The sequence below is a fragment of the Nelusetta ayraudi genome, unplaced genomic scaffold (assembly GCF_046127955.1).
Source record: "Nelusetta ayraudi isolate G7.1 ecotype Tasmania unplaced genomic scaffold, CSIRO-AGI_Nayr_v1 ptg000090l, whole genome shotgun sequence".
NCBI lineage: Eukaryota > Metazoa > Chordata > Actinopteri > Tetraodontiformes > Monacanthidae > Nelusetta > Nelusetta ayraudi.
Window position 1 is genome coordinate 1,654,073 of NW_027466140.1, and position 12,705 is coordinate 1,666,777.

Here is a 12,705-nt window from a genome sequence, read left to right on the forward strand (position 1 = left end):
TTTAAGACTCGAACTCGTCGTTGTCCCATTCTGTGTATTCAGTGTTTTCAGTGTTATCCCTCCGTGATTTCAGAGCCTCCTGCAGCTCCACATTCAATTCAGAGAAACCCGAATCTAAGGGCTTTCCGATTAAGCTCGCTTGTGGCGAGCTTCCATTCTCATACATGTCTCCACTACTGCTGATCCCACTGCTACTTTCAGAAGACAGACTACTTGAGAAGGTTGACTTTGTCCCATGCTCCCACTGCGTCTGGGAAGTTTCAGGCTGAAAGGCGATGTGTGTGGTGAGATTGGTTTCCACTCCTGTTGAGCACATGCATTGGCATTAGCAGTGTTAGTGATTGTCTTCTCGTGTGGGCGCCTGAAATGTTTCATTGACGGCTGCGTTTGTCTCACCGATGCGCGTGTTGTAGAAAGAGGACATGAAGGGGCTGAGACGGCACTCTGTCACTTCTATGAAGTATTCAAGTACAGAATTCAAGGAGGGGACTGTCACCTGCAGGGGCGACACAAGTGGAGAGTTATCCATTCAGTTGGTAGAGGAGCAAGAGCTGATATCCACAACCTCGACCTAAATACAACACCATCCATCCATCCATCCATTTTCTATACCTGCTTCATCCTGCACTCAGGGTCACGGGGTAAATACCACACATTCCTAAAAATACACAGTTGAACTTACTGATGTCTCAAGCTCAATGACGAACCCAAATGATGTTTTGGTCACTCTAAAATTCTTGCATGTGGCTCCGCTGAAACACACACACAAAAAATCCTTTATTCTTCAAACAGACGGACACAATCTATTGTTACTCATATTAAAATAAACTTTTAAGTGAAGGAAAACTACTCTACATACTCAGCAGAATATTTATTTTCCCACATGGGCATATTCGTCTCTTTGTTCGTGCAGAACTTTTGAATGATTTGTTATTATTATTTTTGAAATCCCTGACTTTCTATAATGCAAATTCATTGGTTCAACAGTTGTTTTGTTTTTTTGTTTTTTTTAAAGGAAAACTGCAGTTAAACAAATCACTTATGGAAATGAGCCCCTTCTGATGTCACAAAATTCACTGAAACCCCTTAAGTGATAACTCCTCCAGTTTTTTTTTTCACTTCCAAACATGTGGAACAATGCATCAGTTTTAGCAGGAAGCTAAAGTAATAGCTAACAATTAAAAGCTTAAAAGTTTGTGATCAAACCTGGACGTTTTCTGTCTGATGGTCACGGCATAGCTGTTAACAAGAGAGGATGGGCGTATAATGATGCTTCCATACTCTGGATTAGATTCCAAAAGATCCTCAGCCTCTTGTCGAGACACATCGAGGAAGCACCTGCAGGTTTCAGAGAGGGGAAGAGCGTCCGCGGTACTGTGATCTTTTCCTGGAACATCTGGAAACATTTACCAGGGTTAGAAAATGCAGCCAAACTTACGAAGGGAGATCAGAGTCCTCTGCAAGAGACAGAGTGGAGGAGGGTCTGATGAAGTCGGGTGGCCGTGGCGGGAGCGGAGGGTTCAGAGAGATGAAACATCGAGACTTTTCCTTCACCAGAACGTCCTGCAGCTGCAATATTTGGCCAGGGAGCCGCTTCATATTGCTGGGAATCTGTTTCTGCGAGTGGAGCAAAGATCAGCCTCATCGAGCTTTGCCCTGTTTTCATCACCACGTCCGGTGTTAGGTAGCTCCATGGCCAGTGAATGCATGGTTCAGGAAATCTGCCCTTTGTGATTTCACAAAAGGGACACTGATAGTTGCCCAGTCAGGAGTTTGCTCTTCTCTCCAAAACGTCTTGGCGGCCTTCATTATGTTTATTCTTGTAAAAACAAAGTGCAACTTTTTCCAGGAAGCTGACACTCAAAAGTTTTTGTGTTGCGCTGTAAACATCAAGCTCAATAAATCACCAATCTCTTCGTTTTTCAATAATTAATCCCACGCAGCTTTTCCACTGCAGTCTGCAGTGAAAAGTGAAGATCTAAAAATTGGATATATTGTGTGGCCTTTAAAATCTTTTTTTTTGCAATAGCACCTTGTCACAAACAAATAGGAGATTTTGACTCTGTTTACGGATATTTACTTTGTTTTGGCTTTTTGCCTGATCTCATTCAGCCAAAAATCAACCCTTGTTCGCAGGGACAGTACCAAAAGTGTATTCAGTCTTACTTTCGCCACAGTCAGGATGAAACTCTTCCACTCCTCTCCTGTGTCAAAGCTTGCCATCTAAGAAGCAAGAGGCAGAAACAAGACGCATTGCTTTTAGTCATGTCCTCAAAATAGGGAATTTGAGGACATGATTATACAATGAATATATAATATCAAAATAGGCAAATTGGAGAAAATGAAAGAAAAGTGCCCTTTGTGATGTCACATCCTCACAATCAATCAATCAATCAATCAATCAATCAATCAGTTTGTCAGTCAGTTTCCACTGTAGTTCACCTTCAGCTGCATTGTCTCTGTGCTCAGCTTGAGAACGTAGACGGGCAGCGACTTTTTCTGCTGAGACCAATGTAAGTCCATGGATTTCAGGCCTTCGAGGTCCAACATCTCAGTGTACTGAGGGTACAAACACAGGAAATCAGGAAAACAGGAATGATCACACGTGCCTGACTTACTGTCAACAATTTGTATATAAAAAAAGGAGACTCATGATTCTTCAAAGGAAAAATGTTCTTTTTCAGCCCACTGCTGCACATCTCAATGCAATATTTGCAGCAGAGGGAGTTTTCTTACTGTCAGCTCTGTTTCATTAGGGTACAGAAAGATTTTGGTCCCCCGCAGCTCTGCGTGGTGCTTCTTAAATATCTGCAGATCAGAGACGTCCTTTGAAATTTGTTTTGTGAACACCGCCGTCACACTCACGCTCATCCATATCTGCTCGACGCATCAACACATTCACAGCCTCTTACTGTGTGTCCTCACCATGTCATTTTTGTGTTTGATCTTCAGTTGGCTGCTGTGGTAGAGTGGCAGCGCTGTGGTCATCGTCCTCCTGCTGGCCACATCTCTGAGTTGAAGAGACATTTCCTCCTCCAGATCCTTCTTGTGGTCTGGTCCACTTTCAGCTGTGGCCTACTCTTCCAACAATTTGGTCCAGTTTTGTTCAGCGGTTAGTTCCAAACACTTGCCGTGAAGCTCTTGTCGATCTCTCACAACTCTGGAAGCACTGATGTTTTCTTGACCAGACTGCAGAATATATGGTGATGTTGTATCTCTGTAAAAGTAATGCTGTTGTTATGCGTTGTTACTGAACTTGCTAACCAGGAAACACTGAGTATTTCTGATGTGGGAACTTCCAAATGTAGTTCAGTTCTGTACTTTGGACCTTTGGGAAGTCAAAAACACACTCCACCCCTGTGCACGTTCCGCGTCTGTCTCTAATGATGGTAGTAAAATTCACCTTATCTTTAAAAATGTTTTGCCTGCTTGGCCTCCGGTAACCACCAATCTCTATAAAAAAAAATGATAAGAGTTCCATGTGTGGAGACGAGCCAGAAATTTAACTGGCTGAATGATTAGGTTTTCTAGGCCAGGTGTGACTTGGGATGCGTGCAGTAAGATGATGACATGGGACACTTTTTATCTCTTGGTGTGGATTACACTATAGAGTCACGTGTCTTTGTCGTGGAGCGTTTTTGCGCCTCTGCGGTGTGAGTGATAAATTATTATTATTATTACCTTTTTGCAACATTCTGAGTTGGTTTGTTTTGGATTCATCCGTGTGAGACAACATTTGCTATTTTACTGCAAAGACTCGACTTGTTCAATTCTTGAACAGTTGAACAGTTTTGAGGGACACTCAAAACCCTTTGGGTGATTGACAGGCAACAAATAATTCTCTTTATCAATTTATCTGGTTGCCAGTACAGTCAACCTGCTGTGCAAGTGGAACTCGGTGGTGTGGCTGTGAGCGTTGCCTGCTAGCCCAGTTTCTAACTGCTGCTGCCCCCTAGTGCGCGCATAGTTATAAACACGGTAGTTTATACAGGGTTACAGCTGACGAGACAGTTCCATTCAAGGTTTTAGCACTTAAGAAATGCAAAGAAACCTAAATAAAACTTTCCACCACAAAGAATGGTATTTGCTGTGTCTTTGTGTGTTTGTGGTATACGTGTAATAGAACATTTGCCCCCATGAGACCATTGTCTGCACGCCTCCTGCAAATTGATGCTGGCACCGCTGGCCACAGTTTCCTCTCTCTGAGGTGTTGTTTGACCTGTTACTCCCACTGGCATCTCCCATCTCCCCTTTAATCCCTCACACAGGAGACTTCGGCCAGCCGGACGCTCACCGAGAAGAGAAAACAGCCACTGTTCTCAATCACGCGGCCCTTAATGATGCTCCCTCTCAACCACCAGCTGAGGAGAAAATCACCAGAGAGGCAGAACATGCTGGACTAATGAAGCTATGATTAGCCTGTGAAACAGCAGCATGTGTTCACACTCTGTGACCCAAATGGTGTACACTCATTGCAAAAGGTCATTCCAGCTTACCTGAAGAATGTTTAGAACCCAGACTAAGGCTTCTACCTTGAGATTCATGTTATAACTCGAATGAGAGGACAGACCAAAGAGAACTTTTATGTAACCAGTGAATATGAATTTATTTTGAATAGAGGTGATTGTATTTTGATGCTGGGTCACTCCAGAGTTGTGGGTGATGAGTTGATGGCCTGTGGTACAGGGTAAAGGTTGGGTGAGAGGTGAAGCAGCAGTCAAAACTTCCCCCGCTGCCGGTGCAGGGACGTGGCTGGTTGTGGTAGCAGGACACACCACCACCTGCAAAACAAAACAAAAACCTCAGTTCAAAATTCTTTCTCCTCCTACCACCACCCAGCTGCTGCTATCCTCACTTATTAGCAGAATGTGTAAGAAAGGGTGCATATGCATTTGCAGAATATCCCATGCTAATGGTTGTGGTGATAGAGGAGCGGAGGCGTTAGCGGGCCTGTAATGAGCGGCTGAGGGGACGGGAGCCTGGGGAGGTGAGGCGGACATCCTGCTGCGGAGTTTGCTTCAGGCACGATGATGCTAACACCGGGCCGCCGGCTCCGCTCGTAAGTCTTCCGCGCGACTCCAAAAGCACATAGGATCTTGTGTGATGTGTGTGTCTGCTCCGTAAGTGCATTTCATCTTCACTAGTACAAGTGAGGAGCAACATTAGGGCCAGGCAGGGGGAGATATGGCTGGAAAACATTCTCCTGAAAGGGTCATTCCTTGTGCTGCAGCACTGGTAGATACATCTGGAGCTGCAGCACAAATTCACATTAGACAATATGAGCCTTTAAAAAAAAAATCTGGATCTTGTTTGATCATCACTTTATTGTTAGCTTTCTAATCTGGTATCATTGAAAAGCTTGTTCATTTCGCTTTCTGGCCGTGTTCAATTTGTAAGGATTAAGCATTTGCATAATGACCAGCACAAGAAGTGTTTGGCGCCCCACAGGTTGTATTTTTTCGTCTCTAAAAGATGGATAAATCAATTGGTGGCGACGTTGGTCTCGTACAGTCTTACCTCTATGTTTCCTGCTGCCTTTTGTGATTTCCAGAATGCCACTGATAGCATATGTGGACCCAGATGCAAAGGCTGCTCCCACATTAGCAGGTGATGCTGATGAGATTAGATGGATGGAAAGCATTAGTGAATCCCAATGCTCAAGAGTGAGTAGAATGAAAAAAAAGAAAACATACCAGCATCAGAGGACTCCGCCTGGACCGTCTTTCTAATGATCCTGAAGGCACAGTGCACTCAGTGAGTCAAACAGCCACCTCTTTGGCAACATGTCAGTATCAACAGGTTAAGGAGGAGGCCAGTGTACCTGTTGATGGAGCTGATGCTGGGCACACTTTCCCTGTGGCACACCTGCTCCAGCAGCAGTCTGTCTCGGATCTCCCAGGCGAACATGGCGGGGTTGCTGCGTTTCAGATGCAGGATCGCTTGCACAACGGCAGGTGTGGCTACTTTGGGTTTCGAGCCCCCGATCACTCCTGGTCTGATGCTTCCTGTCTGGTTGTACCTGACCTCACAATATCAACGATATTGTATTAGAGAGGTTACCCTGAAATTTCACTTTATGGAGTTATAGCCATACAAATTAAATGACAAACTATCAGGCTACATAAAGATGTTACACCATTTACATCATTGGTGAAAAATCTGCAACTTTACTATCATGTAAATCCTCCCTCAGACACCCTTCCATCCTCAGTCAGTCCATCCTGCAGCTCCATCATGGATCCATTTACCTGGCCAATATTTTGCTGATGCAGCCGTGACTCACGCGCAGCCGGCGCGAGATCTCGCTGGGACGCACGCCCCGCGCGGAGAGCTCCACGATGCGTTGCCTCACCGCAAACGGCAACGGGCGCCCATTGATGAAGACACCGCCGAGCTGGTTCACCCCGCTGAGCCCTGCAGAGAACCGCCAGGATGCACCAAAAAAATAAAATAATAATCAGAACCAAAACGTCTCTCAACAGTTTTTTTTTTTTCATCCTCAAAGCAACCAAAATCAAATATAAAAACTCTTATCATAAAACAAAACGTCTATAATCAGAACTTTGTTACGCACTGTGCGTAAAGGTGAGTGGCACCTGTCCGAAACGCACGTCCATTTCTGACACCGTTTTAAAAAGGCATTGCAGATGTTGGATGGCAAAGTGGAGGTTGTGCGTGTCCCGCAGTCCCTCGGCGAGAGATCCCCGACCAACTTCACAGTTGTTTTGTTTAAGGTACACAGAGGCGCAGGTCTGCCTGAACGCGCCTCTGATTGGACGCGCTGCGAGTGATGCGCACCTTGAAGTTTGGATTCGTAGTCTGGAAGGCAGAGGCTTTTTTTTTGTCGTGGAAATTTAGCACAAAGTGAAATGAGACGATTCATCCGCATGTGTGTTGCTGCTTTTCCTGCAAACTTAAATTTTTCAATTTTCCATGTCCCTATTTATTTTGTTTGAGGATAAAACAAAACCACTTTCAAAGAGAATTTGTGCATTTACCTCAAACGTGAACGACTACACAACTTCGTAATAGTTACCCATGGCAAAGTGTATTTAAACGCATTGAACGAGTGAAAAAAAAAAGTTACCCAATTGAGATCAAGTAATTACAAAAGCGCATTGCTGCCACACGAGAAAACAAACTGGGCTCTGTACGACCTTTATCATGAAATAATGTGATATGAAACTATCACGGTATTTCATGAAACGATCACGTTAGAACGTGAAAGTTATAACCTGATACTGAGCTCTATTTTTTTTTTTTATTATTATTATTTATGGCAGCAATGCGCTTCCGTAAATAATGCCACTGGACTAAAAGAGGAACTCAACTGAGTAGTGCATTTCTCACCACATAACCACCCTTCAAATAATCCTATTTCAGATACAGAATGGCTGCGGTCCTTATCAAAACGTTTAAAGAGCTGTTTGCAGTCAGCTGTTATGCTCTTATGAACAGACTTAACGATAAAATCACACTATATAACTTGTGCATCTGCATAAGGCTGTGGAGGCAAGGGGGTAAGGCGTAACGCTGGAATCAATTTTGGATGTCCAACATTCCGGAAACGCCGGTGTCATGCCGAAATCTGCATGCGCGCTTGTTGCGATGCACGACCGCGCGCTGCTGTTGCTTCGTTGAGTCACACAGACGAATAAATATTGCGACAGTGCGCTCAATGCTTGATATACGACAAAGAAATAAACTGTCATATTCAACGATGTCGCCGGTGTCTCTGTATTTGCCAAAGCGCCGCCAAGCTCCAGTGGCGCGCGCTCCCTGCGAGGTGCATTCTGGTATTTGCAGTCGTGCAGATTTCGGCATGACACCAGTGGGGTTCAGCTCGAGCGGCACGTAAACACGAATGGTCGTGGAAACGTCTTTTTCAGCAGCACCAGGAAAACAGTGTGTAAAGTGTAATGTGAGACTGATAATAATTGTAATAGAAAGAACTTCTGCGTATCTTCATTTGATGCGTTCGTTACTGTCGCTAATTCAGCCGCTAACTCGCTTTGTTAACATGCATTGGACCGGGAGTGTTAGCTTTAGCAACACTTGATCGGTTCCACGTGGTGACGTATTTTGGTTTGGCGAGATAAGCTTAAATTACACATTTTTTATTCGACGATGTCTCCAGTAAGCGTAGAGTTTATTTTCCCCGTACGTAGTAAATCTGCGGAAGGTTCGAGGGAAGTTTCCCCGGGATCACTTTTCAGTTCACTTTGGGGCAGCACTTCCTCATGATGTCGTTAGGTGGTGCTGTTGAACTTAGACGATGGACAGTGCCGCCGTGCATGAGGACGATCCTGAAAAGGAGAGTGGCAGAGGCGAGGTCTTCTTTATCGAGGATCTCCGTAGTTCTGCAGATGAACCAGAGACCAAGTTAAGCGATCGAAAACGCACTCCCAGCTGCAGACAACCGGCGTGCCTCAGCAGGGAGAGTTCACCTCCGCTGCTCCTGGCATTCAGCACTGCCACTGGCTGGGTGCACAGTGACAGCAGCCAGAGTCCTGCCTCCAGTTCGGATAGACAGGTGGGGGAAGGCGAGGGGGAGGACAGTGACCAACCTATCGAGGAGTGGATGATTCTGGGAACTGAAGGACAAGCGGGAGACTCAAGCATCCAGCTGCACCTGAGCTACTGGAACAGCTCTGAGGAAGACTCTGGAGGAGAGGGTGAGACTCCTGTTGACCCAGAATGCTTCATTTGCTATGGTTAAATGTTGTGTTGGTATCCCTTTATCATGCAGTACAAAATGAATGTTTTTATTTTTAATTTTAAGTCAAATTGTGTCTGAAATCTTTGATGCTTTTTAATGCTTATCAACTGATTCTTTAAATAACTTGTAAAAATAACACCACATAGTCTCTTAGTTGTGGTGATAGATGTAGATATGTGAAATTAATGTTCAAACTGATATTAATTTTTTAAAATCTATATTTCAGGTAACAAAAATATCTGGGCTGTATCAGACAAGGATAAGGTAATTTTTTTTTAAGCTTGTATGGTATCATCCTCTTAACCGCTTTACATTTTTTGTAGATAGGTGTACATCCAAGATGTAAATATCTTGTTTGTTTTTTTTGTTTATACCCTACAAAATATTTTATTTTTTATTGCCTTATTTCTTTTAATTAATATAATTCTTTATCTTTTTTCACTATACAGTTGCTGCTGTAATTATGCAAATTTCCCCACTGTGGGATTAATAAAGGCCTTCTTCTTCTTCTTCTTCTTCTTCTTCTTCCATTATTCTATGGGAAGAGCAAGAACTTTTTGTTGACATTAATTATAATTTGCCCTGACTTTAAAAAAGAGCAGTAACTAAAAACCCAAATTAAAAACGTCAAACTGCATTTAAAAAAAAAAACTTTGACAAAGGGAACGGTCAGCATGGTTAATGTCCCACATTGTATGTGCTGTCATACACTTGTAGGGGAGACTTGACCTCTTTCCTGTTTCCTACTAATGACTCATGTTATCCACTCTGATGCTGAGCAGCCACTCAACAGCCGTTATTTCACTCCTGGACGTTCTCTGATCTGTGACATCTGCAGCAGAGCAGGACACCTCGCCAGAAGCTGCTACTACCACAAGGTAAATCACAAAAGACTCTCGCAAAACCCAGTCATGTTAACTTAGCTTGACATCAGATTTGTTTGGACATGCACATTTTGATCTGAGGCGGTGGGGATGACTTTTGCCACAGAAGTGTCCCACCTGCATCCTGTGTGGAATCCAGGGCCACACCCAGAGGGACTGTCCCGGCCGCCTCTGCCCCACCTGCGGCCTCGCCTCACACGGGCTCAGGCCCTGCGAGAGGCCCCCACTGTGGAACCAACACTGCCAGCGCTGTGGCGTGACTGGACACCTCGCTGACGTGAGCTTCTCTTATTTTGTCCAAAGTCGATCACTTGTTGACATTCTGTCTCCTCACGGAATTTAAAAAAAAAAAAAAGTAGGAAAGAAAGAAGTTCCTCTTTTTCATAATAGAAAAAAACAAATCTGGTGTTTTCTGTTTGTTTTCTGCAGGCCTGTCCGGATACATGGAGACAGTATCACATGACAGTACGTTCACATACAAAACATCTAATTTATTCATAGCATAACAACATGGAAAACAATGATTATTGAAGATTTTAGTCGTACATAGATGTCAGAATGAATACTTGGCAACAAAAAAGTTTCAATCTGTCCCAGACCAAGGTAGGAGTCCCAACCAGACCTTCCGCCGACCGCGTGTTGAAACAGCGGCGGAGACGCTTTGCCAATTGTTACAACTGCTCTGCTTGGGAACATCATGGCTATGTAAGTAGCTGCGTTTCCATTACAGTTTTTCTGCAAAACAAAAGCGATATTTCAAAAATAAAATACCTTTTAGCGATATATGAGAGGTTTTTCAAAATGTAGGCGTTTCTATTACCAGTTTTTTATTGCAATCTTTAGGCTTTGTGCAATTCTAGGGGTAACGGAAACCAAGCTAATGTCTCTGGAAGGGAATCCTTTCATACCGTTACGACGGCTCAATGCATTTTTTCGACCTTGTCACGAAAAGCACGCAGTCATTGAAGGTCATGCCGCTGCTCTATCTGCTACACTGGTGACATTTTTGTCGAGCGAGGAAAAGTTCCGACTTGACGTCTCCTCTCTGCGTTGGGTACCAGGAGTGCACCAGGAGGAGGATGGTCAGCGGGACGTCCCCTTCGCTGCCGTACGTTTGCCGATACGACACCGTGGAAGACATCGTTCAGCGGCGGGAAAAGATTCTAGAAAAAAACAAAGGTGAACAAACATAATCTGCAGGCCTCACATTCTCTCTGCCGCTGTCATTCCCTGTGTCTTCTGTGCCGACGCCTTCAGTCTCGTCAGCTGCAGAACAAAAAAAAAAAGGCCTCTTCCCTCCAAACGTTCCCTGGGAGCAGCTATGCGTCATCCTTTGTCTGCCGCTCTTCTCAGGCCCCTCTTTATGACAGTTCCTTCTAATACCAGGACCCTTGTGTGCAGAGCTCAGAGCGCTTTTATCTCCTTAATTCCTCCTCAAAGTTTCCACCCCTTTTTTTTTTCATGGATCAGAGTGCGCCCATCACTTGCAGCAACTCTCTCCAGTGCTTCAGAAATGCGTAGAAACAGGAACTAGGTGTGCTGAAAACCGAGGAGAGCTTTGAGTTTTCTGCAGTTGTTGACGGTGCTTTGAAGCCATTGCATTTTTTCCAAGTTATTTTCCCCGTCCTTGTCTTCTCCTTTGTCTTTGCCTTATCTGCTCTCCCGAGTCTGCACTGCAGATTTGTTTTTTTTATATTGCAGGTTGTTTTGCATGTCTGTGATGCCAGCTCTTGGTTTTTCCTTCAGTGTGTCTCACTCAATATCTTAATCTCGATGCTCAGTGCCAGATTTCTTCTGATCTCTGCCCTGTTTGAGGCTGTCCTATTTGTCCTCCATGCATTTTTTTCAATGATTATCTGTAGATCCGTCCCCTACAAACCACAGTTTTTTTCCCCCTGTGAACTTGCCCTGCTAAACAACCTCATCTGGGTGTGGCCAAAAAATCTGTTACTCCTTAATCTATAAGAACACTCAAAAGTAAAGCCACGGAGCAGAGTGCAAGATCAAAAAAATGGAGCTCTGAGTATTTCATGATTCTGTGCTAGGTTTAACTTATCAGCACCAAATATATTGATCCAGTCTGCAGAAATAAGTGTTAGTATTTTTTATCCTGGCTTATTGCGAGTTTACTTTCATTAAAACAAATGTTTCTAGGTTCATAACAAACTGACATAAAAATCCAATATTAATCTCTCTTCTTGTGGCTTTTATGCTAATTGAGCAATCAGAACAGTTACCTTCCCCAGTTGAGACCAGGATTATAATAAACATAAAACCGAATGTTGCATTCGAGAGTTATAAAGCTAACTGCTCATCAGCAACTAAGAAAAAACAAAACAAAACACCCTTTAAACCAGATTTGTGATTCTCAGTGGACTTGCAGGAGAAAGGCGTAGTTTCTCAGTCTATTTAGCTGATACTGGCTTTTCTTGTGTTTCCAGAGGTTGCAAGTGCTGGCTCCCTGCCTAACCAGCAGTCCCCTGACCCAACGGGCGAGCTCTGTGCGGAGAGTCAGACATTCAAAGAGAGGAGCAGGACAAAGCAGGAGGCGTGTGGCCGAGGCGACAGGCGCAAGACGTGGCCAGAGAGGCGGCGAGAGAGACGGGAGGTGAAGAGGCTGAGGAGAGAGGCTCAAGCCCGACGGGAAGGTGGGCCACCGGGGAGACCGAGAGGGAGCCACGGCGACCAAATGTGACCGCAGACCCCTTTAAGCACCAGGGCCGGTACACGCCCACAGCACTGAAGAAGAGGAGGAGGGATGATGAAGGGGGCAAAAGGAGCAGGAGAGGCAGAGAGACGGGGAGGTGGTGAAGATCCTTCCTTTCCTTGTGGTGACAAAGACATTAGTATGGAAAATATTGTTTGTCCAAAACGAGTGCACCATTGAAGAAGATAGTGGATTTTTTTTTCTTTCACTGTGAATAAAAACAATTGTTGTCAGGTTTGCATGACTGTGTTTTTCACTTTAATATTCCCCATCGGATTGTACACAATGAGAATTTTATTTATTGATTTTAATTTCAGTTGGTGGGAGAGGAGATGATTTCATATTGCACACACAGGAATAAAGACAGACTGGAAGATCATCTCGGCTTTTCAGAA

General features: G+C 44.3%; 2 protein-coding genes and 1 pseudogene across 2 annotated transcripts; 1 reads left to right on the forward strand and 2 right to left on the reverse strand.

Moving 5' to 3' along the window:
- Position 1: 1 nt before the first annotated feature.
- Positions 2-3,286, reverse strand: LOC142901699 (signal-transducing adaptor protein 1-like). Its single transcript, XM_076046316.1, has 9 exons — positions 2,926-3,286; positions 2,737-2,808; positions 2,443-2,559; positions 2,167-2,223; positions 1,439-1,617; positions 1,207-1,338; positions 683-752; positions 397-496; positions 2-303 (listed from the first exon to the last, which is right to left on the reverse strand). The coding sequence occupies exons 1-9, from the start codon at positions 3,025-3,027 to the stop codon at positions 2-4; spliced, it is 1,131 nt and encodes a 376-aa protein (XP_075902431.1). The 5' UTR covers positions 3,028-3,286.
- A 1,319-nt stretch (positions 3,287-4,605) lies between these two features.
- LOC142901700 (paired box protein Pax-5-like) lies at positions 4,606-6,744 on the reverse strand. The gene is made up of 6 exons (XM_076046317.1): positions 6,575-6,744; positions 6,249-6,414; positions 5,822-6,019; positions 5,694-5,734; positions 5,518-5,613; positions 4,606-4,781 (listed from the first exon to the last, which is right to left on the reverse strand). The coding sequence occupies exons 1-6, from the start codon at positions 6,615-6,617 to the stop codon at positions 4,606-4,608; spliced, it is 720 nt and encodes a 239-aa protein (XP_075902432.1). The 5' UTR covers positions 6,618-6,744.
- Positions 6,745-7,688: 944 nt separating this feature from the next.
- LOC142901751 (uncharacterized) lies at positions 7,689-12,545 on the forward strand (annotated as a pseudogene).
- Positions 12,546-12,705: the final 160 nt, after the last annotated feature.